This window comes from Carcharhinus amblyrhynchos, chromosome 1 (genome assembly GCF_965287045.1).
Source record: "Carcharhinus amblyrhynchos chromosome 1, sCarAmb.v2.hapA, whole genome shotgun sequence".
In the NCBI taxonomy this organism is placed as follows: domain Eukaryota; kingdom Metazoa; phylum Chordata; class Chondrichthyes; order Carcharhiniformes; family Carcharhinidae; genus Carcharhinus; species Carcharhinus amblyrhynchos.
The window spans coordinates 111,204,788-111,231,173 of record NC_137324.1 but is presented as its reverse complement, the minus strand read 5'-3'; the positions used below and the strand labels follow the sequence as shown (position 1 = coordinate 111,231,173).

The 26,386-nt window shown below is 39.7% G+C and overlaps 1 protein-coding gene across 1 annotated transcript in view; it reads right to left on the bottom strand.

Moving 5' to 3' along the window:
- Nucleotides 1-26,386, bottom strand: part of wdfy3 (WD repeat and FYVE domain containing 3) — a 346,946-nt gene that overhangs the window by 156,157 nt on the left and 164,403 nt on the right. The window contains exons 15-21 of the mRNA XM_080191135.1: nt 26,104-26,318; nt 20,359-20,471; nt 14,643-14,877; nt 12,730-12,833; nt 8,808-9,026; nt 6,618-6,799; nt 4,089-4,320 (exon numbers count right to left, since the gene is read on the bottom strand). Of these exons, the coding sequence (XP_080047261.1) occupies nt 4,089-4,320; nt 6,618-6,799; nt 8,808-9,026; nt 12,730-12,833; nt 14,643-14,877; nt 20,359-20,471; nt 26,104-26,318 (1,300 nt within the window). The remainder of the gene's footprint in view (nt 1-4,088; nt 4,321-6,617; nt 6,800-8,807; nt 9,027-12,729; nt 12,834-14,642; nt 14,878-20,358; nt 20,472-26,103; nt 26,319-26,386) is intronic.

The window sequence follows — 26,386 nt, the reverse complement described above, 5'->3', positions numbered from 1 at the left end:
GTATCTAAATTGCGTTAAATAATTTTTGTTGAGAACGGTGTGTGTCCAGTCTAACAAGAAAGGATGCCATTTCGGACCTGTTTTATTGAAATGGAGTGGGCCAAGTAATTCAAGTGTAATTGGTGGAACATTTATGAGACAGTGATCATGATCATAAACTTAAAATACAATGACAGAAAAGGAACTAGACAATACAGAGCAAAAATAATTCAAAGGGGCAAAAATGGAGCTCAGCCGGTGAGACTGGAATGAAAGGTTGGTAGGAAAAACTGCATCTGAACAGCATGCTACCTTCAAAAGAAAAATGGTCCGGACACAGTCAAGGCATGTGTCCCGAAAAGGGAAAGGTATGACAAACGAATTTAGAGCTCCCCGATGAAAAAAATGCACTTATGAAGGGCGTTAGGTAGAAAATACAGTTGAGAATCAAAAGTAGTACAAAAGGTTCAGAGGGGAAGTGAAAAAGCAAGCTGGAGAAGCGAAGTAGGATTATAGAAAATACTGGCAGTCAAAATTAAGGGGAAATCCCAAAATCTTCAAAAGGTATATAAATAATGAAATGCTAGTACAAGGAGGAATAGGGTCGATTAGGGATTGAAAAGAGTATTTACACATGTAGGTTGAGGCATGGCTGAGGTATTAAATGAATACTTTGCATGTCTTTCCCAAGGAGGTAGGACATTGTAATAGACAAAAAAACTCTGCCCCTAAAAGGGTGCAAAATTGATGAGGTTAATAGATTCTGATCCTGAAAGATAATAAGGCACCAGCACCAGATGCGATGCATCCATGGATATTGAAGGAAGTGAGCATGAAAATTGCAGCGGCGCTGGCCATTATCTTTCAACCCTCTCTCGAGAAATGCCAGAGGACTGGTAAATTGCAAATGTTATGCTCTTGTTCAAAAAAGATTGTCAATATAGTTCTAGCAATTACAGACCAGTCAGTTTAATATCAGTGCTGGACAAGCTTCTACAAACAATTATTTGAATAGAATTCATAGTTAGATGGAAAAATGACATTCAATTAGGAAGAGCTAGCATGAATTTCTAATGGGGTAACAGTGTTTAACTAACTTGGATTTTTTTGAGGAGATAACAGGGAGGGTCAATGAGGGTAATGCTGTCGATGTGGTGTATATGGATTTTCAGAAGGCCTTCAGTACGGTGCCATGCAATAGGATTGAGAGAAAAATTACCACAAAACTTGGAAGTATTGTAAACTTTTAAGAGGACAGTATAGAAGCTCAAGGTCATGGACCAGTTGGTGGAGGGGGCAGAAAAAGGCAGAAGAATTTTAATGGGGAGAAGTGAGAAGTAAATCATTTTGGTGGGAAGAACCTGAAAAGACAATATAAAATTCTTAAAGGGGTGCAGGAGCAGTGGGATCCATGTGTAAATGTGCATAGATCATTTAAGATGGTAGGACAGGTAGCGAGAGCAATTAATAAAGCATATAGTATTCTGGGCTTTATTAATAGGAGCATAGAATACAAGAGCAAGGAAGTGATGCTGAACTTAAACAAGGCACTAATTAGACCACAACTGGAATATTGTATACAGTTCTGGGTGCCACACTATAAGATGATGTGAACGCACTAGATACTGCAGAAGAGGTTTACAAGATTGGTTCTAGGGATGGGAAGCTTCAGTTATGAGGACAAATTGGAGAGGTTACGCCTCTTCTTCTTGCTGAGAAGAAGGCCAAGAGGAAATTTGATAAAGATGCTCAAAATCATGAGGAGGCTGGACAAAGTAGATTGGGAGAAATTGTTCTTGCTCATAAAAGGAAGAAGAGCAAGAGGCCACAGATATAAAGTGATTAGCAAAAGAAGCAAATGTGATGAGTTTTTTTTCACACCATGAATGTTTAGGTCTGGAATGCTCTGTCTGTAAGTGTGGTGCCGGCAGGCTCAAATCAAGCATTCAGGTGGTTATCAGATGATTATTTGAACAGAAACAACGTGCAGGGAAAGGTACTAAGTCATGATGCTCATTTGAAGAGGGGGTAAACACAATGGACCAAATGGCCTCCTTTTGTGCTGTACCAATTTTGAAATCGTTTTCTTCTTAATCCTCTTCACTTTGAATCTGACTCATTATGTTCAACAGGCACTAACAACTTTTCCAAATGCTCATTTGTCATTTATCCAAAGTTGATGTTATCTAATATTCTCCAACTTAGGGGTGCTAATGCCATCTTTAAAGCCACCATCTTGGCTGACATAATTAATTCAGGAAGGGGCAGGAATTAAAATAGAATCGTTCTGAATTAAGGGTGAAATTTACATACCCTGCATTTACTGAGTCATTGCTAAGTGTGATCCCAGTGCATCTCACATTTATCCTGTTCTGTGTGCTACTTATTGTTGCAAGTTATTTCAAGTGTAGTAAATATATTTTCTAATTTTCATAAGTTTCAAAATGTTAATTTTAATGGAAGTAATGGATTATTCCTATAAATGTCCCAATCAATATTCTGGCATCAAAATGGGCCAATTACAACATTCATATAATTTGTATTATGTATTGCTGAAAAAAGACACTTTGTTGAAGTTTTTCATCTCACGCTCATCAGGAGAAGAATGCCAATGTCAGGAGAAACAACAATTTTATGCTGTATGAGAAAAAGGCACTGATTTTTAAAAAAAATCATTTCTAGGACATTGGCGTCACTGATGAGCCAGCATTTATTGCCCATCCCTAGTTGCTCTTGAGAAGGTGGTGGTGAGCTCCCTTCTTGAATCGCTGCAGTTCGCGGGTTGACACACAATGCCATTAGGGAGAATCCCACGATTTTGACCAGCCGGTCAGCGGGCTTGTAAATGAACTCTGTTTGGTGGAGGCATTGTCACAGAAAATGAATCAGTTGATGATGATTGACAGTTAACTGCCAATAATTGTTTGAAATTTAAACCAGCTTAACTCTGGTCACAGCATAGCTCTTTGGAATGAACTAGTGAATAGATATAATTTATCTTGTTTAACTGAACCAGTGCAATGTATATGTTATTTCAGTCTGTAAGGAACAGGACCCTGCACCTTAATAAATGTAGCTTCCAATGCATGCAAGTGCACCACATGCGAGCCTGAATGACAATCTTAAATTGGTTGCTTTTTGCATATTTTAGGGAAAAAGGTAGCAAAGGCTTATATTTAAGCTCATTAGAGAAAAAATTAGTGCCAAAGAGAGCTAATATGCTATCTACGGTTAGCAATGGAATAGAACAAATTATTTTTAATGTAAGAATATAAATTCTTAAGATAGCCTTGGGAACAAGTTTACAGATTGTACTTGAGGCAGTTTCTTAGAACAGCACATTGTGGAGTCAACAAGGGAACAGGGCATTTTAGCTTTGATCGTGCGATGGAGTTGCCCAATATCTATAATAAGAAAATTGCACTTTATAGACTCCCTTTGCTTGTGCATAATTTCACAGGCACCAAATGTCCTGTTATTCCACCCAAGTAGCTATTTTACATGTCAGTCTTGACAGAGTCAGCAAATTAATTTCCACACAGCTGCATTTGTTCCTAACTACATTTGGTATCTAGCAAAAAAAAAACACTATTTAACATTTAATGGGAACCTTTGCTTTGCCTTTAAAGGGAGATAGGAAAAATGCAGGGACCTGGAATTGGAAAGATAAAGCTGATAGAGCAATTTTAACAGACAAATGGATGATTCATGTTGTCGTACTGCTGATCTTGTCATTGTTGCCTAACCTAGAGGTGCTAAGGCCATTCACTGAACCTTGGACCTTCCTATTTTGAATACTTCAGCTGCTGACTTCAGCTGTCAAACCACAGGAAGTTGAACTTCCACCATTTTTTAAACAATCCATAACTGAGAACGTAACGCCAAAGACTGGTGCTGGAACATCGTGTTTAAATCAATGTGACAAAAACAAGAAAATAAAGTGCCAAGTGTTTTTCAACAGATACACAAAAAGCTAGGGTAAATCTATTATGTGTAATAACACTGACATGTGTATTTTATCTCTATTTAACAAGCTCTTTCTTACTTGCCAGAAGTCCTATTAAGCTTAATTTTGAACTTTACAATTTGACATCAAAAATATAACTTACATGGAACACACACAGCTTGGAAGCTACCAACATAGTTTGGTCCTAAATCATAGATGACACTGATACTTGAAGCAGGTAAAACTTCCTCCAAAAAATGAGTAGGTCCTAGACGCCATACTAACGATGAAATCTGGCGCTGAGCTGGAGGTGTTCCAATGAAGCCGTACACTGCGCTAACAACTGGCAGATTTGTTGATCCTGATCCACCAGGAGAACTGTGGATATAGTGAAGCTACAAAGACAGACAAAGCAAAAGAATACTGATCATTGACAGTGCCTGCTCTACAAGAAATACAGCTAATCATAAAGCAAATTAATACTTCCATTTTCCCGCTGTCTCAACAAAGGTTGCTAGTGCAACCTAAAGGCAGGATTACAAATCAAGGATTGTGTGCATTCAATGCACATATTTTTAACAACTGCAATTGCTTTAGTGAAGGCGATCTTTATAACACTACTTTGTCCCATTAATAGAACTCTGGAACACATTTATTAAAATGCTATCACCCACTGAACTCGGTTTAGCTTAAAACATTCACTACATGAAACATGGATATTGTCAGAAGCCTGGGACTAAAGTATGCAAATAGATTCTTCAGTTACATTTCTTCAACAAAAAAGTCTCAATGGTGGCATTTGTAAAGTCGTTCAGTTATTGCATATTCTTTATAATAAGGTATCCAGGATTAATCCATTAATGTTGTACTCTACAAAAACTCTTCTGAAAATTTTTGAAATAAGAAAACAGCTTGACAACATTTTGAAAGGGCAATTTGCATCATTTCCATTATGGAAGTTGACACTAGGTTCAATTAATCAATCTTATTTACATCATCAGAGTTTGGTCCAAACATGTTGACATCAGTAATGGGTACTGTGCTCCCTTGTAGTTTCTTTGGCCAGCTGGAGCAGCAGTGTATGAAGGTTGTCATTGTTTGAAAACAACACAAAGTTTACATCTGAAAAAGCCTTAAAGTCAGGAGAATACTGATCAATTGAAGTTTATGTGAAGGAAATCTTAGCACTAAGAAACCAAAATGAAATGAAATTCAGAAGTTATAATAAATTTAGTGATGTACTTGATACTCACTAGTCTTTATACAAACTAAAATAATTGGGAATTGAATTTATATAGAATAAATATGATAATATTAACTGAGTTTTGGCTATTACATGGAGGTTTCACACTGCTGTCATCGATTTCTAGATTAAAAGGCAACATCACAGAAGACGTTTTAGTTCCAATGAATGTTTCATCAGTAGTGAATTAATCTTTCCTGGAGAATCCAGTAAGCATGATTTGAATAAGTTCTATCAACTGCAAAAACAAACAAAAGAGATTGTCCAAAAGTCTTTTCATTTAATTTAGTAAGTCAAAGTACTTGCTCTGGGAAACATGGAAGTCTGAACAATTCTGAATTGAATTTTTGTTCCCCATTTTTTTAAAGCCTGTGCCATAAGCTTACATCTCCATATTGTGTGGCAAGATGATTTCATCACTCTGTGCAGTGAATTAAGTAACTGAGAATAAAATATAATCTTGCGTTTTATATGATATAGAAAATATAAATTCTAAAGATCACTGCAGCAATATGGTATTTAATTCGTATTTCTATCGTTATTTTAATGAGCATTGTTGATTTAATTGAAAAATTATAGGGGAATGTAGTTTGGAGAGTTTAATTTTGGCAGGCAAATTAAGCCTCGAAGTGAATGCATTATATATACATATATTTAAAATACTATCTTTTCACTGATTCAAATAATTTACTGAATAATCAAAGCCTGGAAAAATATTTTTTCAACAAGGTGGCAATTTGTCATTAACAAATTGCAAAGAATTTATAAGCATGATTATCTGAAGTAAAAATTTAATTTTAAAATAAATAAAGCAGCAGCAAAAGCAAGCTCAACAGATAAACAGAAATTCATCCTCTCAAAGTCTTTGATCTTGATGCTTCTACTCTTAATAAAATAAATTGGCAATTTTAATAATACTAAGTAATTGTAATTTGATTACTTCAACCTTTCTAGTCTACATTACAATCACAAGTTAAGGGGTCACAGCTGAACCTGTGCATTCATACTACCTGGTCATTAGATAATCATTTGGGACGTAACATTTAAATTAGCTACTAACAGCAAAAACTCTTCTGGGGATTGGTATCCATTGGCCAACCAATCTGTTTTCTTGGTTTTTATTAGCTAACAGAAGTTATATCTGCCCAGGAACAAAAGATCTCCCAAAGGATGAAATGTGAAGACAAAAAGCAGAAATAACCATGACACAAAACAATCTTGTTGACTGAGACTTCAAATTGCATTCCTTGAACAATACAAAGGCCTAACTGATGCTATGGTGATGCATCAACTTAATTATCCTGGGTACAGTGAATCTGTGATGCCATTTTAAAGGGAACACAGATCAACCTGCAGCAGTAGGAGATAATATGAACCAAAAAAATCATTTGTTAAAAATGGCTCTTAAATTGGTTTTGTTGTTGCAACTTTAGCCACAGGACACCATACCTTTACTGTGTTAACGTGCTGACCATCCACATATAATGTAGCCGTGCTGTTCTTTAACATGCCTTTACTCATCACAAGCACCAGGTGATGCCACTGTCCCTCGTTGATCAGGTCATTGCAGCGAAACCGTGCACAGCAAGGAAGAATTTCATAAAAAGACGACTCCTCATTGAAGTCATCAACTAAAAAAAAGGAAAAACAATTCAGCCCTAGTTTCACTATTGACATTGCTCTGCACTGCTGCACCTCATAGCAGTACTACATTTCTCAGCAGCAGCACTCCACATACCACAAAGTATTTTTATGTTGTGCCTTTAATGCAACAAAACATCCTAAGGCATTTCAAAGAGACATTATGAAACAAAATATAAAACCGAGTCACAAAGAAATATTCAGGCAGCTGAACAAAGTTTAGTCAGAAATAGGTTTTAAGGAATGTCTTAAAGGATGCAAGAGAGATAGAGAGATGAAGAGTCAGAGAAAGGGAATTCCAGAGCTCAGGGCCTGTGCAGAAGGCCTGAGCTCCAATACTGGTGTGATTAAAATCGGGAATCCTCAAAAAACCAAAAGTAGAGGGCCACAAGTATCTGAGGATTACAGGGCTGGAAGAAATTTGAGATAAGTAGATACTGGAACAAAGAGGGAAGTTCACACCCTAATAATGAACTCAGCTGTATTTCAACAGTGGTCCAACAGATAGAAGAACAATACCTAACTCAATGCTATACATTTATTGAAAAATAACTCAATAATAAATAATTTGATGCAATACTGAAGGAGGCTAATTAGCCCATCAAGCCTGTGCTAGCTCTTTATAAGGTTATCCAGTTAGTCCTATTCTTCTGTCCTTTTCCTCATAGTCCAGCAATTTTCTTATTTTTCAAGTATTTATCCAATTCTCTTTTGAAAGTTATTACTGAACACGATACCACCATCCTTCAAGACACATTCCAGATCATAACAGCATGTAGAAAACTAATCTTCCTTTATTGTTCTTATGCCAGTTAGCTTGTGTGTCTAGGTCCTTTAGTTACTGACCTTTCTGCCAGTGGAAACAATTATACCTCACTTCATGAAAATCCTTCAAGATTTTGAACACATCTTCTAGTTCCTCCACATAATGAAGCTCCATATCCTTGATACCATTCTAGTGAGTCTCCTCTACTCCCTTTCTAAATCCTTATTATCCTTCTTAAACTATGCTGTCAAGAATTGTATACAATGACCATGATTTTGTTGCAAAATTCAAAGTTTGCAAGTAATAAAAATGTGGAAATGTTGTAAACATTAAGGGGGATAGTAATAGATGCCTGGAGAATAAAGACAGACACATGGCAGACACAATTTAACACAGGAAAATAAGTTATGCATTTTGGAAAAAAGAATTTTTAAAACAGCATTCACAACTTGTCCTGCCACCTTCAAAGAGTAGTGTACATACACCCCCAGGTTTCCATGTTCCTGTACCCTGTAAAATTATATTGTTTTGTTTTATCCCCCCCATGAGTCTGGGCTTTATAAACAGAGGCATAGAGTACAAGCAATAATAAATTATGCTGAATCTTTGCAACTCACTGGTGAAATCCCAGCTGCTTCCAACTGCATCACATTATGCTTCTCTGTGAAATTGCATCTGCCCATTTTACCAAACTGTTTTTGTTCTTCTGAAGTCTGTTTGCCACATTGCCAAACTTTGTCATCTACAACTTTGAACTTATGCTCTATATACCTGTATCTAGATCATGTATACATCAAAAAATTAAAAATTGACTATGTAATAAATATTTCCTTTCTCATTCAAATTTCATAATTTTTTCTCAAGCCATTCTCCTTTGACATTTCACAACCATTGTTCAAATATTTGTGGGCCACATTTAAAATAAATAGATGAACTTTCAATGAGTGTTGCAATCGAAGAGTTATCAAAATCTTTCATCATATATAATTTTACTGCAGAAGTTACCAAATTGACAGATATTTAGCAAATCAGGCAGTTTCAACAACTGATGTTAGACTGCCATTTTCCAGTAAAACATTACTCAGTATGAAAATGTGTGTTTTCCTGTGTTAACTTCAATGTCAGAAAGATAAACGTATCTCTACAGTTATACTGGAGTGTTATGTCATTTATTTCCTCCTACACTTCATAACACCAAACATGTTCAACAGTACTTTTGTGCCATTACTCACCATAGTTTTGCAGCAATTCTTCCTTGGTTGAAACTAGCAAGGACTTGTCTTTCCCAGAAAACACGATGACAAGGCAAATGAAATGCTGGTCAGATGAGTTTGATTTCCGCACAAGGGTAAGGAGCTTAACTGGATGATTGTTCAGAGGAATGCTGAGCCTCTCAATACAAAACCAAGTTGAGTAAGTAAGCCCAGATGGTGGTGGAAAGAACCGTTCACCTGGAAAAAAAAAATTTCAAAGGATACATGTAGACATTCTCTGCCATATTAGCACCATAAATGCAAATAAAAAAATCTGATTTACTGTTCCCATGCACAGTGAAACACAATGTATATTAATATTGTGAGCTATAATAATACTTAGACTTTCAAGCCTTGCACATTAAATGCACCTATTTTAATGACACACAGGCAGTGCTAAAATATTGAAGTAAGTTGCAAAAGCAATAGCTTAATAATCCTATTTCAGTGATGCCCCACTGAAGTAAAGCAAAGCAGAATCTGCCAGTTTAACCCAATGGAAATTACACTCCAAATCCTGGGGTCAGGGTCATTTAGATAATAGGGTAGATGTGTGCATCCACACCAACCCAAAGACGCATTTGGAAACTTAAGAGCAGGATCCTACTGCTAAGAAGGGAAGAGCTAGTGCCAAGAGTAGGTTGAAAATAGGTTTAGAAACAAAATTCTCAATTTTCCAGAGGGTATGGCCCTTGATAAATAAATTGGGGCTTGATACCTGCACTCAGTAGGTACAGGTCTTGCCCAAGTAATCATGGGGTGCATCTGTTGGAATTTTGAAGGAATACTTCCAGGGTTCTGACTTTGTGTGGAAGGATAAGCAAGTGTGGGCAGAAAAGGTACCTAACTCTGCAAGTTTTGAATTTCCTGAGGGTTTCTTTCTGAACAGGTAGAAACTGGGTGGATCCATGTTCTGTGCCAAATTGCAACCCCTGCCACAACTCTTCCATAATTCCAACTGCCACAAAATATTATGAGTCTGCAGGAAACAATGGATACTAATCAGTTACCTTTTAGTCTGCAGTTTATGGAAAGTGTACTACCTACTACATAAATGTTGAGACAGCTACCTCATTCAGATTATGGGATAGGTCATGCTATGATCAGTGCGCTCAATATTAAACGTAAAAATGAGGAACTACTTAAAAATGCAACTTGTTAATGAGTCCTTCAATGCTGCAAGAACTCTGACAACACCAGGTTTAAGTCCAACCAATTTATTTGATAGTAAACTCACAAGCTTTTGGGGTTTGCCCTTCGTCAGGTGACCGTTGTCAGGTCATTCACCTGACAAAGGGCAAACCCCAAAAGCTTGTGAGTTTACTATCAAATAAATTGGTTGGACTTAAACATGGTGTTGTCAGACTTCTTACTGTGTGTACCCCAGTCCAACGCCAGCATCTCCACATCCTTCAATGCTACCAGTGGATTGCATGCCTCAACAATTGGCGCAGGAAATTAGAAGTGATAATCATGGGCTGGATTTTACAACTCCCTGCTAGGCATGTTTTCAGTGAGAGAGACACAAAATACGTTGGGTGACTAGCCCCCTGCCTTCCTGCCCACCCCGATCCAATCTGTATAATATGAAGGAGGGGCTGGAATAGGTGGCCCAAATGCCTATGCTTTAAGGGCCTTAAATGGTCAATTATTGCCTTTTTGAAGCCCTCAATCTACCTTCACTACCATAGTACGCTGGTCAATGTTAGATAGGCAGAAGTGAGAAGTCGATTTCTCTTAACAAATTTGCTGAGAGGGTGGAAAAGGAAGAGGGGTACATCATTCAAGGGGTGTCCTGTGCACCTTCTCCTTTAGATGATACCCCCACTTTGTACCTCCCTTCAAAACCTGCCATGCCATTGCTTTTGTTTGTTCCATGGGGACCCCAATACCCCTGTGTCCAAAGAGCCAGGGACTTACCTGGGTTCAGTTTAGGCCACCCAGAATGCGGCATCTTTGTGAGGCGGCCATGTTTAAAAATCGGTCTGTATGAAACCAATTTTTCCTCTTGGGGGGGTGGGGGGGGAAGAGAGAGAGAGAGAGAGGAGGGATGAGGTAGGGTGACAAACAATATGCCCCTCCTCACCCTACCTTGCGAAATACAGCCCTGTCAAGGGGGAAGGGCAAATACAAGGAAAAATATCCTGATGGCTATTTCTCCAAGGGACCATTGCATCAAATTTCACACCTACATTCCTTTCTTTAATGCTCTACCCTGTCCTAACCCAGACTTATGCAGTTCTCCAGTTTCTGTCCTATCTTCCCTCATACCTTCTCTGAGGTCTCGTGCCAATGAGACCCACCTCCTGCTCCATCGATCCAATTTCCCCTAAACTGCTGATCACCCAACTTTTCTTCCCAGCCCCTATATTAGCTGATTTTGTAAATGGCTCTCTCTCTTATTTAAATCTGCCATCATCACCCCCTCATCAAAAACCAAATCTCAACCCCAACATCCTTTCAACTACAATCCTATCTCTAACCACCCTTTCATTTCCAAAGTCTTTACTGTTGGCTTTCATATCCATGTCTATTTTTCCCAGATCTCCATGTTTGAATCCCTCCAGTCAGGTTTCTATTCCTACCACAGCACTGAAAAAGCTCTTAACCAAGTAAGAATGACATCCTATATGATGTGACAAAGGTTAACTCTCCCTCTTCACGTTTCTCAGCTTGTTTGCAGCTGTAGATACAGTTGACCACACCACCCTTCTCCCCTGTCTTCTAACCTGGTGGGATTGGTCTCTTCCTGCTTCCTTACAATTAGCTCTGGTGTTCCCCAAAAATCAATCCATGGTCCCTTCTTATTTCTCATCTACTTGTTGCTCCTTGGTGACAACATCCGAAGGCGGCATTAGTTTTCACATGCAGATTCACAATTTCACCCCGCTCTACTGCATCACCACCCCTCTCGACTCCTCCACTATTTCTAAATCAGATTGCCGAGCCGATATTCAGTACGGGATGAGCAGATATTTCTTCTAATTAAATACTGTGAAGACCGAAGCCATTGATTATGATCTTGAATCAAAACTTCACCCTCTCTTTGGCAACACTCTGAGATTAAACCAGTATACAACTTTGGTATGATGTTTGATCACAAGATAAGCTTCTGGCCTAGGTGAAATATTCATGCCATCACTAAGATCACCTATTTACACCTCTATAGCACCAGTTTACTTTGCTCCAGCTCAGCTCATCTGTTGCTGAAACCCTCAGTTGCTTACCTCCAGGCTCAACTCTTCAAATGCATTTCATGCTGGTCTCCCACTTCCCATTTACTATAAACTTGAAGTCATCCAAAACTGCCCATGCCATAACTAACTGTATGACCCGTTTCCCCATTCCCCACACACTTATTGATCCACATTGGTTCTCAATCAAGGAAAGTCCTGATTTTAAAATTCTCATCTTGTTTTTGAATCGCTCCATGGCCTCATCTCTCCACATCTCTGTAATCTTCTCCAACCATCTGAGATTTCTGCACCCCTCTAAGTCTTGTTGTCTGTTCTTCCCTGATTTTAGTTGCTCCACTTTGGTGATTGGAGGCTTTATTTGCCTGGACCTTGAGCTCTAGAATATCTTCCTTACGTCTCTATTTCTTCTTTTAGGGCACTCCTTAACACCTAACTCTTTGACCTAGACTTCGGTCATTCTCCTAATTCTCCATATGTGGCTAGGTGTCTTATTTCATTTTATAACACTTCTGCCAAGTGCCTTGGCTGTTTCATTTTGTTAATAACACTATTTCGATAAAAGTTGGCGCTGTCATTTGTTGACGATGGTTGTGTGCATTTGTATCTGTTTTGCTTTTAAAAATGCAAATAGTTATGCCACACACTTAATCCTTTCGCCTCGGCCATTAAAATATAACTGTTGATGCCAAACAACTTTTTTTTACCTGTACCAAGTCCACTGGTAACAATTCCATCATTGACACCTCCTGCAGTGGGAGCAGCGTTGTTGGGTGCATTGTGTGGAGCCAAACTAGGCAAGAACAGGCAGCTAAGAGGGGAAAACAGTGCACCTATGAATGCACAGCAAGTAAAGATAATGACAACTTCCATTATCAATAACATCTGTGATTACAATTCAAGATAATCAATTGGCTGCAAATACTCTGGAATATTCAATGGCTATGAGATTCTTTTTTATTCATTCTCGAGATCTGAACATCGTTAGCAAGGCCAGCATTTATTTCCCATCATTAATTTCCTTGATCCTGTGGTGGTGAGATAGTGACATAGTGGTAATACCACTGAATTACGGATCCAGAGACCCGCACTAATGCTCTGGTGACATGAGCTCAAATCCCACCACTGCAGCTGATGGAATTTAAATTCAATGAATAAATCTGGAATTAAAAGCTTGTTCCAGTAATTTTGATCATGACAGCTTATTGTAGAAATCCATCTAGCTCACAAACATTGTGTCATTAAAGCAGCACACATCCAGGTAAGTTGAGAATATTCCTTCACATTTTACTTGTAGCTTTTTGATGATGGGCAAGTTTTGGGGAGTCAAGAAGTAGATTACATGCCACAGAATTCCCAGCCTCTGACTTAATCTACTGAGCAGACACAGTTTGGCTGGCTCAGTAAAGTTGGCGATCAATGGTAATCCCCAAGATGTTGAGGCTGGGGATTCAGTGATGGTAACATCGTGGAGAGATTGTTTCTTGCTGGAGATGGCCATTGCCTGTCATTTGTGTGGAACAAACGTCAGATCTCTTTCAGATCTAAGGAGTTGTGAATGGCACTGAACATGGCAACGATCAGTTAACATCCCGACTTTTAACCTATGTTTGAGGGCAGGTAATTGATGAAGTATTTGATGAAAACAGCTGAAAATGCCCGCGACCCTGACAAACTCATGTAGCAATGTCTTGGGGCTGAGCTAATTGGTCTCCAACAACCACAACCATCATCTTTTGTGCTAGGTATGACTCCAACCACATTTTTTAGCTGATTCCCACTGCCTTCAATTTTTTTTGTGTTCCTTGATGCCACACTCTGTCCAATGCTGTCTTGTTTCAAGGGCAAACACTCTCACCTATCTCAGGAATTAAGTTCTTTTGTCCATGTTTCAAGTAAGGGCAGGAATGGAGCGGTCCACTGAGCAAGCTGTTGCTGAATAAACGTCACTTGATGGCGCTGGCAACAATATCTTCCATTTCTTCACTGATGAGTCAAAGGGGACTGATGTGGCTATAATTGGCCGGAGGGAGGGGAGGGGCGTCAAAAGGAAAGACTCTCCCAATGCATAAATGGAATTTGTCAAATGATCAAGCACCCTCAAATTTTGATCTCGTGTATTGGTCCAGTAATACATCAGACTCAGAAATGAAGGTAGGTACAATACAAATAATAAACTTGATTCATGTCCCACAGATGATTATTGGTGGTGCAATGCATCAATTCCTCACGCAAAACTTTGTGCATAACAGTGCAGATAAAACACATAAGAAGATTTCACTATTCTGCATTCACAGTGCAAATGCCTACTTTTAACAACTGTTTCATTAAAATTTGTTTACAATTTGTACAAATTCACATATGGAGATTGACAGTGGTTACAGAAAATTTATTCTGTACCCATGGACATAACATTGAAAATATTTATACTTAACAGTATTGACCATGCTTAAAAAATTAGTGCTTTTATTTGAGATGCATAAATTTGAATGTGCGGATATAATTTAACAATCTGAAATCTTTTGTTGCTGGATTCTAAACATTCAAAAATCAATATTAGAAGATGGCAATAATGTCTAATTTTTTTTGTCAAGGTTACCAAGCAACTTGTAGTACTCACCCAAAGCCTTCCAGAGCCGTATCAAACTCCACAAATGCTGGGGTGACTGATGAACCGTGAAGCCTAATATCATGCGGCGTTGTCATGGAGACCAAGCACTTCACCCTGGTCAGAGGTACTGTGCTTCCTTCTGCCCCTTTGAGTAAGCTTTTGCTAATCCTGTAGTGAGAGTTATCTTCATTCAAGCTGAATACAATATCAGGACCAAATCCATCCAGAGACGTGGTCATACTCCCTGAGGTGCATCATTACAATGTAAAAAAAACACAGGGGCTAGTTAAAGACATTCAAATAATAGGGGATATAACTAGGCACTTTTCTTTGATGCCAATTCACTCGCACTCGCGCACACAACACAGCCACCTTGTAACCTGCTATAACAGATCAAGTATCCATTGTAGAACCTGCCTGATTTTAGTTCTCTTAATTCCAACGGAATAAGAATTGGGTGTACTTTAAATGGGTGGGTGATCTGCTTTTGCCAAGGTACCACATGGATAGCAAAGTTGAAAATTGCAGGCGGGCTAAAAAAGTAGGGTATAAATAAAAAAAGGACAGGATCTTTTGGCCTTGGAGGGAGTGCAGAGGAGGTTTACTAGGCTGATACCGGAGTTGAGGGGCTTGAGCTATGAGGAGAGGCTGAATAAACCAGGCCTGTACTCGTTAGAGTTTAGAAGAATGAGGGGAGATCTCATTGAGACGTATATGATGATGAATGGGATGGATAGGATAGAGGTGGAGAGACTCTTCCCGCTCAGAAAGGACAGTAGGACTAGGGGGCACAGCCTCAAGATAAAGGGGGGGTGGTTTAGAATGGAGTTGAGGAAGAATTTCTTCACTCAAAGGGTGGTGAATCTCTGGAATTCTCTGCCCGTTGAAATGGTGGAGGCTACCTCACTAAATATTTTTAAGACGCGGGTTGATGGGTTTTTGATAAGAGAGGGGATTAAGGGTTATGGGGAGATGGCGGGAATGTGGAACTGAGCCACGACAGATCAGCCATGATCTTATTGAGTGGCAGGGCAGGCTTGAAGGGCTAGATGGCCTACTCCTGCTCCTATTTCTTATGTTCTTATGTTCTTATATATAAAGACTGGCTTTAAACTCAAAGAAAGAGGGTGCAAAGCACTGACCTCATATTTCCAGCATTTTGTAAGAGGAGTCTTCAAAACAAAAACAGGGGAGCCAAATGAATAGTTGGCAGCATTTGAGAGTACACCTGAAATAGTGTGTAGTTTTGGTTTCCTTACCCAAGGAAGGATACGCTGTGATAGACATTGTGCAACGAAGGTTTATCAGACTGATCCCTGGGATGGCAGAACTGTGCAATGAGGAGAGATGCAGGGGATTGAACCGGTGTTCTCTAGAGTTTAGAAGAGTCAGAGGTGATTTCATTGAAGCTTACGATATTCTTACAGAATTTGACAGGGTAAATCTAGGAAGTATGTTGTCCCTGACTGCTGAGGCTAGAATCAGGAGAGACTGTCTCAGAGTAAGACGTTGGCCATTTAAGACTGATATGCAGAGGAACACCATGACTCCAGGGCTGGTGAGTCTTTGGAATTCTCTACCCCAGAAGACTATTAAGACATTGAGGAGTATGGGGATATTGCGGGAAAATAGAAGATCAGCAATGATCTACCTAAATGGTGGAACAGGCTGAGAAGTCTTCCTCTACGTAACAATGGTCTCTTCATAAATAACTACAAAATTCTTAACCCTGACAAATGACACACAAGAGACTGTCTAAACGTAACCAGTGGTGATACAGAGACCTGTATGAAATACTAAGGCTGCAACAAAGAATAATTTAAATAGATAGATGGAAAAGGCAGTGAGTAAGCTGGATTCCAGATGATACAGATCATCAGGTAATAAGTATGGACATAAAAATGAAAATGCCCTGAAGGCAACAAATAAGAGATGATGAGAGGAAATAAATCTAAAATAAGATGTATGCACATAAGCATTAGAAATACAATACTGATACTGGAGACTGATGTGACTGTTGAGAGCTATAATATCCTGGAATAGAAAATGCATGGGGAAATCTCGGGGATAAGAATTAGCATAACATTCAGGATTTAAGTGCTCATAAAAATGGAGTAGATAAAACAAAAGAAAATGTAGTAGCTGGTCCTGTGGTGGACAGAAATCTTCAAAATGAATTACTCCACAAAGAAATCTCTATTGCAAAAAAAATCCAATCTAACCCAGGTCAGCTAATTTGCCCATTGAAGAATTAGGAAGAGTATACTTGAAAAGTTACTTCAGCAAATTACTTCAATCTAGTATAAACTGGGAAAAATTGTGATTTAGAATCAGAGATGGTGCATCATAAAAGACATTGCTCATCATGATTCAATATTAATTATAGACCCCGAAAATTCTTGAATTAGTGAAGAAAAGGGCAGCATGGTAGCACAGTGGTTAGCACTGCTGCTTCACAGCTCCAGAGACCTGGGTTCGACTCCTGGCTCGGGTCACTGTCTATGTGGAGTCTGCACATTCTCGTGTTTGCATGGGTTTCTTCCAGGTGCTCTGGTTTCCTCCCACAGTCCAAAGATATACGGGTTAGGCTGATTGGTCATGCTAAAATTACCCTTTAGTGTCTTGAGATGCGTAGTTTAGAGGGATTAGTGGGTAAAATATGTAAGGATAATGAGGATAGGGCCTGGGTGGGATTGTGGCCAGTGCAGACTTGATGGGCTGAGTGGCCTCCTCCTGCATTGTAAGGTAGCAATGGTTTCAATGAAAAGCAACCACAAGATGAGAAAATTTAGACATGACTTGAGAGTTAGAAATACCCAAGACCAGAAGTCAGGTTGGTAACTTTCATAAGACTAAATTCAACAAAGAACAGTAAGAATGGGAGAGATTGTTCAACAACTCTTCAGGAGAGCACACATAGAACATCTTCATCGTATAATGCCAAGATGCAGGAAAAGTACATTTGCAAAAACAATAAACACAGATTAAGTAAACGTGCTCCAAAATGGATGAGATCCCTGAGGATTGGAGGATAGCAAATGTGGTACCGTTATTTAAGAAAGGTAGTAGGGATAATAGGTATTTATAGGCTGGTGAGCTTGACGTCCATGGTAGGGAAATCGTTGAAGAGGACTCAGAGATAGGATGTATGCGCATTTAGAACGGAACAATCTCATTAGTGATAGACAGCATGACTTTGTAAGAGGGAGGTCGTGCCTTACAAATTTGGTAGAGTTTTTTGAGGAGATGACAAAAATGGTTGACGAAGGAAGGGCCGTGGATGTTGCCTATATGAATTTCGGTAAGGTGTTTGACGAAGTCCCTCATGGCAGGTTGGTTAAGAAGGTTAAGGCTCATGGGATACAAGGAGAGGTGGCTACAAGGGTAGAGAACTGGCTTGGCCACAGGAAACAGAGGATAGCAGGCGAAGGGTCTTTTTCCGGCTGGAGGTCTGTGACCAGTGGTGTTCCGCAGGGCTCTGTACTGGAATATATAAATGGTCTGGAAGGTGTAACTGGTGTTATCAGCAAGTTTGCTGATGACACGAAGATGGCGGACAGCTATGAACATTGTTGGACAATACAACAGGAAGTAGATAGTTGGAAAATTGGGCAGAGAAATGGCAGATGGAATTTAATCCAGATAAATGCAAGGTGATGCATTTTGGAAGAACTAATGTAGGGTGGAGCTATACAATAAATGGCAGGGCCATCAAGAGTATAGAAACACAGAGGGTCCTAGGTGTGCAAGTCCACAAATCCCTGAAGTTGGCAGCACAGATGGAGGTGATGGTGGTAAAGAAGACATATGGCATGCTTGCCTTTATAGAGTACAAAAGCTGGAGTCTGATGTCGCAGCTGTATAGAACGCTGGTTAGGCCACATTTGGAGTACTGCGTCCAATTCTGATCGCTGCACTACCAGAAGAATGTGGAGGCTTTAGAGAGAGTGCAGAGAAGGTTTACCAGGATGTTGCCTGGTATGGAGGGTCTTAGCTATGAGGAGAGATTGGGTAGACTGGGGTTGTTCTCCCTGGAAAAACAGAATGAGGGGAGACCTAATAGATGTGTACAAAATTATGAAGGGTACAGATAGATAGGGTGAATAGTGGGAAGCTTTTTCCCAGGTCGGAGGTGACGATCACGAGGGGTCACAGGCTCAAGGTGAGAGGGGCGAGGTATAACTCGTTTCAGAGGGAGTTCTTTTTTTTTTTACGCAGAGGGTGCTGGGGGCCTGGAATGTGCTGCCAAGTAGGGTGGTGGAGGCAGACATGCTGGCATCGTTTAAGAATTATCTGGATAGTCACATGAGCAGCCTGGGAATGGAGGAATACAAGCGAATGGTCTAGTTGGACCAACGCGCGGCACAGGCTTGGAGGGCCGAGGGGCCTGTTTCCTGTGCTGTACTGTTCTTTGTAAATAAATTACAAGATAGAAGAAAAAGAAACCTGTATGACCCTTATAAAGGAGAATATAGAGAATGGAATTATTGTGAGGAATGAAAGAAAATGCAGAAAAATGAAATGAATGATCAGAGGTGAGAAACATCCAGGAAAAAGAACAGCAGCTGACCAAGCACAAATTTTATAATGTCACAGCAGCAACAAGACAGTCAGAAAAGGGGTAAAAATATGCAAGATGCAGAAAAGCTCAATCTTAGAATGAGAACAAAAAAGAGCAAATATTTTGTAAATATACTTCTGCCCAATATTTACAAGGGAATTGGACTAACTGAACTCTCCATCAAGATATCCTTAGTAAGACCAATTACTTTTAGAAAGTAGATGAAAGTTGTAGAAAGGCTAAATTGGTTCATTAAAAAATTCCCAGGGATAGATAGCATTTATCCCACAACAGAAACACTGGGAGCACAAGAGTTCAAAATGCAGACTCCTGCCAGGTGGCATTCTGCTCCAGAAGTATTACATTTGGAAAATCAGCCTGATAATCGTCTCATTGCATCTTCCAAGATTAAATGATTCTGTCCAACTCACGTAGAGGCAAATATTATAATTATGTACTCAGCACAGAGCTATGCTGGGTGGAACTACGTAACAGGGTATCAGGTGTGGAGAACTGTACACAAATATTTGGTCCACTTTTTTTGTGCAATAATTCATAGTGAACTATGTTTCTCCTGTTTCTTTAAACGTATTTCTGTTGACATAGAAATAACGTGATAACTTATTCAGTAAAAACAACATTGGAAGTGTGGCAAGGCAAATTCAGCCAGGAAAAAAACATTTCTTTCAAATGCATTAAAAAAATTTTTTTAAAAATTTAATTTTATCAAGAACTTTAGTCACAATTTAATTGGGCTGTTAGCCCAGAAATTCTGGAAGTGAGCCATCAAACCAGAAATCCTGAGTTCACATTTTGCTATTACAAATTGGGGAATTCAATTCTGGTGGTAATCTTCTGGCAAAATAACCACAGGAGCTGCCAGGCTGTTGTAAAAACTTAGCCAGTTCACAAATGTACAGTGAAGGAAATCTGGCACCCCAACCTGCTCTGGCCTACATGTGATTTTAATCTCACACTGATATGATTGGCTCAGAACAATTATAGATGGGTAATAAACATGGCCTTGCTTGTGTCAGCCACATTAGAAAAGATTGTTTTTAAAATGAACACTAAGATACAATTCAAGACAAATTTGAAAATTATCAAGTTCCATTTAAACACTTCACAAAGGAGAGATTATACAATTTATATCTTACAGCATACCTCTCATATCGGATTCACAACTTAAAGAGCTTGGTTTGTGAACCCTGTACACACTTATCAACTTCTTATCCCAGGCCCCGCAATTCAATGGGTTACCAAGGCGGAGAAACTCCCTGAAGGCAATCAATGCAGATGTAGTCAATATCAACAGAACAAAGCAATAACATCTTTAAAAATTATAAATTAATCACTCAAGGAAAACTGCATTTTCCCTCTTTTGTGTTACAGAATAATTGTTTCAATTTACTTACAAATATGTCCAACCCAGCAACCAGTTTCATCATTTTTCATAAACTAACAATTAAACACACTATATTTTTAAGAGAAAAATGTGACAGGCAACTTGCCTCCGCCAATGTCATTTTTCACTATGGATGAATGGAAGTGAACATGATAATCATCCGTTCAATTTTTCCTTAGCTTTCTGAGGAGCTACCAGGGTTTTGGTCAATATTTCCCATACTAATGTATTTTGAGTGTGGATGAATGTGGCTACAAATGTATTTGAATATAGGGATAGCTTATCTAGGATAAGCAAGTGTTAAACCTTTCAAAAACACTTCTTACAGACTTGCATATCTACTCTTGATGCTCTTTCTGGTAATATTCCAGTTAAATGTCCAATATATTTTAGCTAATCCAATAGCTTGTCTTGATAATCACTAAGTACCAATTCTGCAGAGAATTCTACCTCATAATTCAAATATCAAAAGAGCATCATATATGTTTTAAAAGAACATGCACATTTAAAATAAACTATACTAAATATTTTAAAAATATTTCAATATATACTCCAAGGGGAGTCAAAGGCAAAATCAAAAAATGGATGCTACTATGGAAAATATGTTTGGAGCGGGTGACAAAACAGGTGGAATTAAAGAGGTTCTTAAATGAGAGCAAAGTTGTGAGGCAGAGGGGTTTGACTAGGGAATTGGTTGAGGGCACCAAGGAATCATCAGTGGTGGACTGATGGGAGGGATGGATGCACAAGAGGGCAAATTTAATAGCCTGGCGCTTATTGGATTAGGGGAAGTTGCAGAGATTGGCAAGTCCGTGAAGCTGCCCGAGTCATAGCAAAAGATGAATTGAGACACTTATGCGTAAAAAAAAATTGATAAAGAGATGGTATGAGATAGGTTGCTGTATTTAAAGCTGATGAATCACCAGTATGGATAAGGTGCATCCAACGATACTGGGCCCGGGGTTAGATTCCAGTCTCAAGTCACTGTCTGTGTGGAATTTGTACATTCTCCTTGTGCCTGCCTGGGTTTCCTCCAGATGCTTCAGTTTCTTTCCACAGTCCAAAGATGCATAGGTTATGTTTACAGGCCATGCTAAATTGACCCTTAGTGTCAGGAAGAATAGCAGGGTAAATAGGTGGGGTTACGGGGCCTGAGTGGGATTGTGGTCGGTGCAGAGTCAATGAGCCAAACGGCCTCCTTTTGTACTGAAGGGATTCTATTCAAGAAAGAATGGAAATTGCAGGGACACTAATTATAAATTTTCTAATTGTCCTTAGATAGGTGATTTCAGAGAGCTGCAGAATTGCATATCTTCCACCCTTGATCCAAAAGGGCTACAAGAATGAGAGAAACCAGCCCAAACTCTGTGGTGAGAAATATTTTTGATATGAAAATCAGAACAAAATTGTCACTTGGTCAAATCTGGATTAAGGAACTCAAGCACAGATTTCTTAAGAGCTGAAAAGAGTTTTATAGAGGGGATCCCCAGATATCTGCGTTAGGACCACAAATCTACATGATACAGAATAATGACATGAACTTTGATATAAAGGGCACCATTTCAAAATTAGACATGCAACACAAAGCTTGCACATTTTGTGAACAGTGAGAGAGATGATACTAACCTTCAAAAGGATATAGACAAATGGCAAATGAAATTTAACACAAATGGAAAGTGATTCATTTTGGGCAGAAGAACGGGGAGAGACAACATAAAGTAAAAGGGGATAAAGGGCAAGACCTGGAGGTATGTGTACACAAATTGATGAAACTAACAGGACAGGTTGAGGAGTGCAGCTAGCACAGCACATAGGATCCCAGGTGAGGCAACTGATTGTCCTTAATATCAAGGTAATATTTCACCAAGTAGGGCAGCAAGGAGCCTGAACAAAACTGGAGTCAATGGGAATCGGGGAAAACGCTCCACTGGTTGGAGTCATACCTGGCATAAAGGAAGATGGTTGCGGTGATTAGACATCAATCATCTCAGCTCCAGGACATCTCTGCAGAAGTTCCTCAGAATAATGTCTGAGGCCCAACCACCTTCAGCTGTTCCATCAATCATCTTCCATCCATCAAAAGGTCAGAAGTGGGGATGTTTACTGATGACTTCAAAATGTTCAATATCATTTGGGAGTCCTCAGTAATTGAAGCAGTTCATGTCTAAATGAAGCAAGACCTGGACAATATCCAGGCTTAAGCTGACAACTGACAGGTAACGTTCACATCACACAAGTGCCAGGCAATGACCATCTCCAACAAAAGAGGATCTAACCATCGACCTTTGATATTCAATGGCATTACCATCGCTGAATATCCCACTATTAACATTCTGGGGGTTACCATTGACCAGAAACTGACTTGGACTAGCCAGATAAATATTGTGGTTACCAGATGAGATCAAAGGGTAGGGACCATGAGTTACTCACCTCCTGATTCTCCTGTCTATCATCTATAAGGCATAAGCCAGAAGCGCAGTTGGGTACCATCCACTTGCCTGGGTGAGTGCAGCTCCAACAACACTCAAGGAGCTCGACACCATCAGGTCAAAGCAGCCCACTTTGATTGCTACCCTTTCTACAACCATTCAATCCACTGCCAACGAACAGTAGTAATCGTGTGCATCATCCACAAGATGCATTGCAGGAACTCACCAGAGTTGTTTAGGCAGCACCATTCAAGCCCATGACTAGTACTATCTAGAAGGACAGAGCAGCAGATACCTGGGAACATCACTGCTGGAGGTTCCCCTCCAAATCATTCATCATCCTGATTTGGATATATATGGCCATTCCTTCACTAAGTCAAAATCCTGGAATTCCCTCCCTAATCACATTTTAGGTGTGCCTACATTTCAGGACTGCAGCGGTTCATGAAGCCAGCTTGCCATCACCTCTTCACAGGCAACTGGGGATGGGCAATAAATGCTGACCTGGCCAGCAATGCCCACATCCCATAAATGAATTTAAAAGGACAAAAACAAGGAAATTATGATAAACCTGAAGATTTGGTCTCAACCAGAGTATTGCATCCAGTTTTGGGCATCACCCTTTAGGGAGGATGTGAAAGCATTGGGAGTGAGTGTAGAAAAGATTCACAAGAATCATCTTAGAGATGGGCAGCTTCATTTACACGGATAGATTGAAGAGTCTGGGGCTGTTTTCCTTGGAGAAAAGAAAGTCGAAAGGAGGTTTGATAAAAGTCATGAGGGATCTGGACAGAATAAATGGAGAAAAACTGTACCCATTAATGGAATGAATGAGAGCCAGAGGGCAGTGCTTTAATGCAACTGGCAAATCAAACAACAGTGACATGGGGAAAAACGCTTTTATAGCAAGTGGCTGTCTGAAGCGCACTGCCTAAGAGCATGGTAGAGGCAAATTCAAATCAGGGCTTTCAAACAAGAATTAGTTCATTACTTGGAGAAAGAAAATTGCAGGTCTACAAAGGAGAAGTTGGAACAATGACATGAGGTGAATGGCACTTAAATTTAGAAGTTTATTTATTGGTATCACAAGTAAACTTGCATTAACACTGTAATGAAGTTACTTTGAAAATCTCCTAGTTGACACACTCTGGTGCCTGTTCGAGTACACTGAGGAGAATTTAGTATGGTGAGTGCATCTAACCAGCAAGAGTTTGTTCTTACTGGAGTGAAGGAGGTTGAGGGGAAACCTGATTGAAATCTACAAGATTACGAGGGGCGTGGAGAGAATGGTCAGAAGCTTTTTCCCAAGGTGGAAGAGTCAATTACTAGGGGGCATAGGTTTAAGGTGCGAGGGCAAGGTTAAAAGGAGATGTACAAGACAGATTTTTTACATGGAGAGTAGTGGGTGCCTGGGGCTCGTTACCAGGGGAGGTAGTGGAAGCGGATACAATAGTGACTTTTAAGGGGCGTCTTGACAAGTACATGAATAGAACTGGAATAGAGGGATATGGTCCCCGGAAGGGTAGGGGGTTTTAGTTAAGTTGGGCAGCATGGTCAGTGCAGACTTGGAGGGCCGAAGGGCCTGTCCCAGTGCCGTAATTTTCTTTGTTCTTTTGGCTTTTGGACCGTGGGAAGAAACCGGAGCAGCCAGAGGAAATCTAAGTAGACAAAGGGAGAAAGTGCAGACTCCACACAGTGACCCAAGCTGCGAATTGAACTCCAGTCCCTAGTGCTACGAGACAGCTGTGCTAAGCACTATGCCACCCCATTTGTTTGTGTTAGAAATAAGGTATAGTTTTAAGTTTGCGTTTGGTTTGTGAATTTGTATTTGTGAAACTTTAGTTTAGCTTCATGTTAAAAAGATAGCCTTGCATCCTAGGGCAATTCTGGAGCAATGGATAACTTGGCAGAGGACAGTGAGACTCTGAGGTCAGTTGGTAACATCCTTGCCTGAGTCGGAAGTCTGCGGCTTCAAGTCCCAAACCAGCACGAGAACCTAGACTGACATTCCTGTGCAGTTTGAAGAGAGTGCTGCACGGTGGAAGGCAGCAGCTTTCAGATGAGGCAATAAACCAAAGCTCCTTCTGCTCTCTCAGGTGAGCATAAAGAATCCCATGGCACTGTTTTGAAGCATAGGGGACTTAGCCTTAGTCATCAGGCCATTAATCATTCCTCAATTTCACTAAAAACAAATCATCTCTTCACTATCACATTTCCGTCTGTGGGAGATCGCTGGGCACAAATTGACTGCCATGTTTTCTACAACAGTGACTGCTCTTCAAAAATATGACTGGACTGTAAAGCACTTTGAAGTGATTTTTTTCTGTTGTTCAAACAGATTTGCTGATGGGTTAAAACAATCATTTGCCAGATATTCTCAAGCATGTCTGGTGGGGGAAAGACAAGTTGTTGAGAAAGAAAAAGGGAAACAGAAAAGGGGGAAAAAAGTCAAGGGACAATTTCAATTTTCATTTTATCAATGGGGATGTTGAACTGCTTTGTTTCGATCCAAGCTTCAACTGAGGAAAAGAGGAAGAGATTGAATCTTTTCTCCTGCCAACTGTCAAATTTCCAGTCAATGCTGGTGGTGGCAGTTGAGTTAAACTGGGCTACATATATTTTTGCCATCAGCTCTGAAATTGGTCTTAGCAGTTGACCATGCTTGCACATTTATTCAGGAAAGTGGTGCTGAACCGTGCTTTATAATTCTGCTTATGAAGTTAATGCACCAGTAATAGAATGTTTGCAAGTTAGTTGAATTTGGGGTAAACACGATGATGGTGGGTCAGAAGCTGGTTTGCCTTTCTAGTAACGTTAACTTGGCATGGAGATCGAAATCCAAAGGACAGTTGCATTTTAACATTCATTCCTGACAGTTATGGAAGATAAAAACTGTTGCTGAGCCGTCAGGCAGCTACTATCTGAATATTGAGAACATTTAGCTGAAGATTTTTTACTACAGTAAATCAAAGCAACTTTTCTAACATTGCTGGAGTAGATTTCCGATAGACACCAATAACTTAAATACCCGAGATTAATTACCAACTTTACAAGTACAGTATTTATACATCCTACCTAAGGACCATTGGTTCTAATGATTGCGAAGCCAATCTCTCAAACATCCTCTGGAGTGGCGGGTGTAGAGGATGGTCTTCATCAGACAAAGCAGAACTACACCTTTGTAGAAGCCGTGCATGAAGTCCTGCTTCACACATTACTTGTTGGTTTCTTTCCGAATGGATGAGTGACTGCAAGATATTAGCCACTGCAAGCTGCAGATCTAATGCATACTAAGACAGACAAGAAAGAAAGGGTTAGAAAGAAAATACAGGTTAAAACTCAACCAACTGAACTTTGT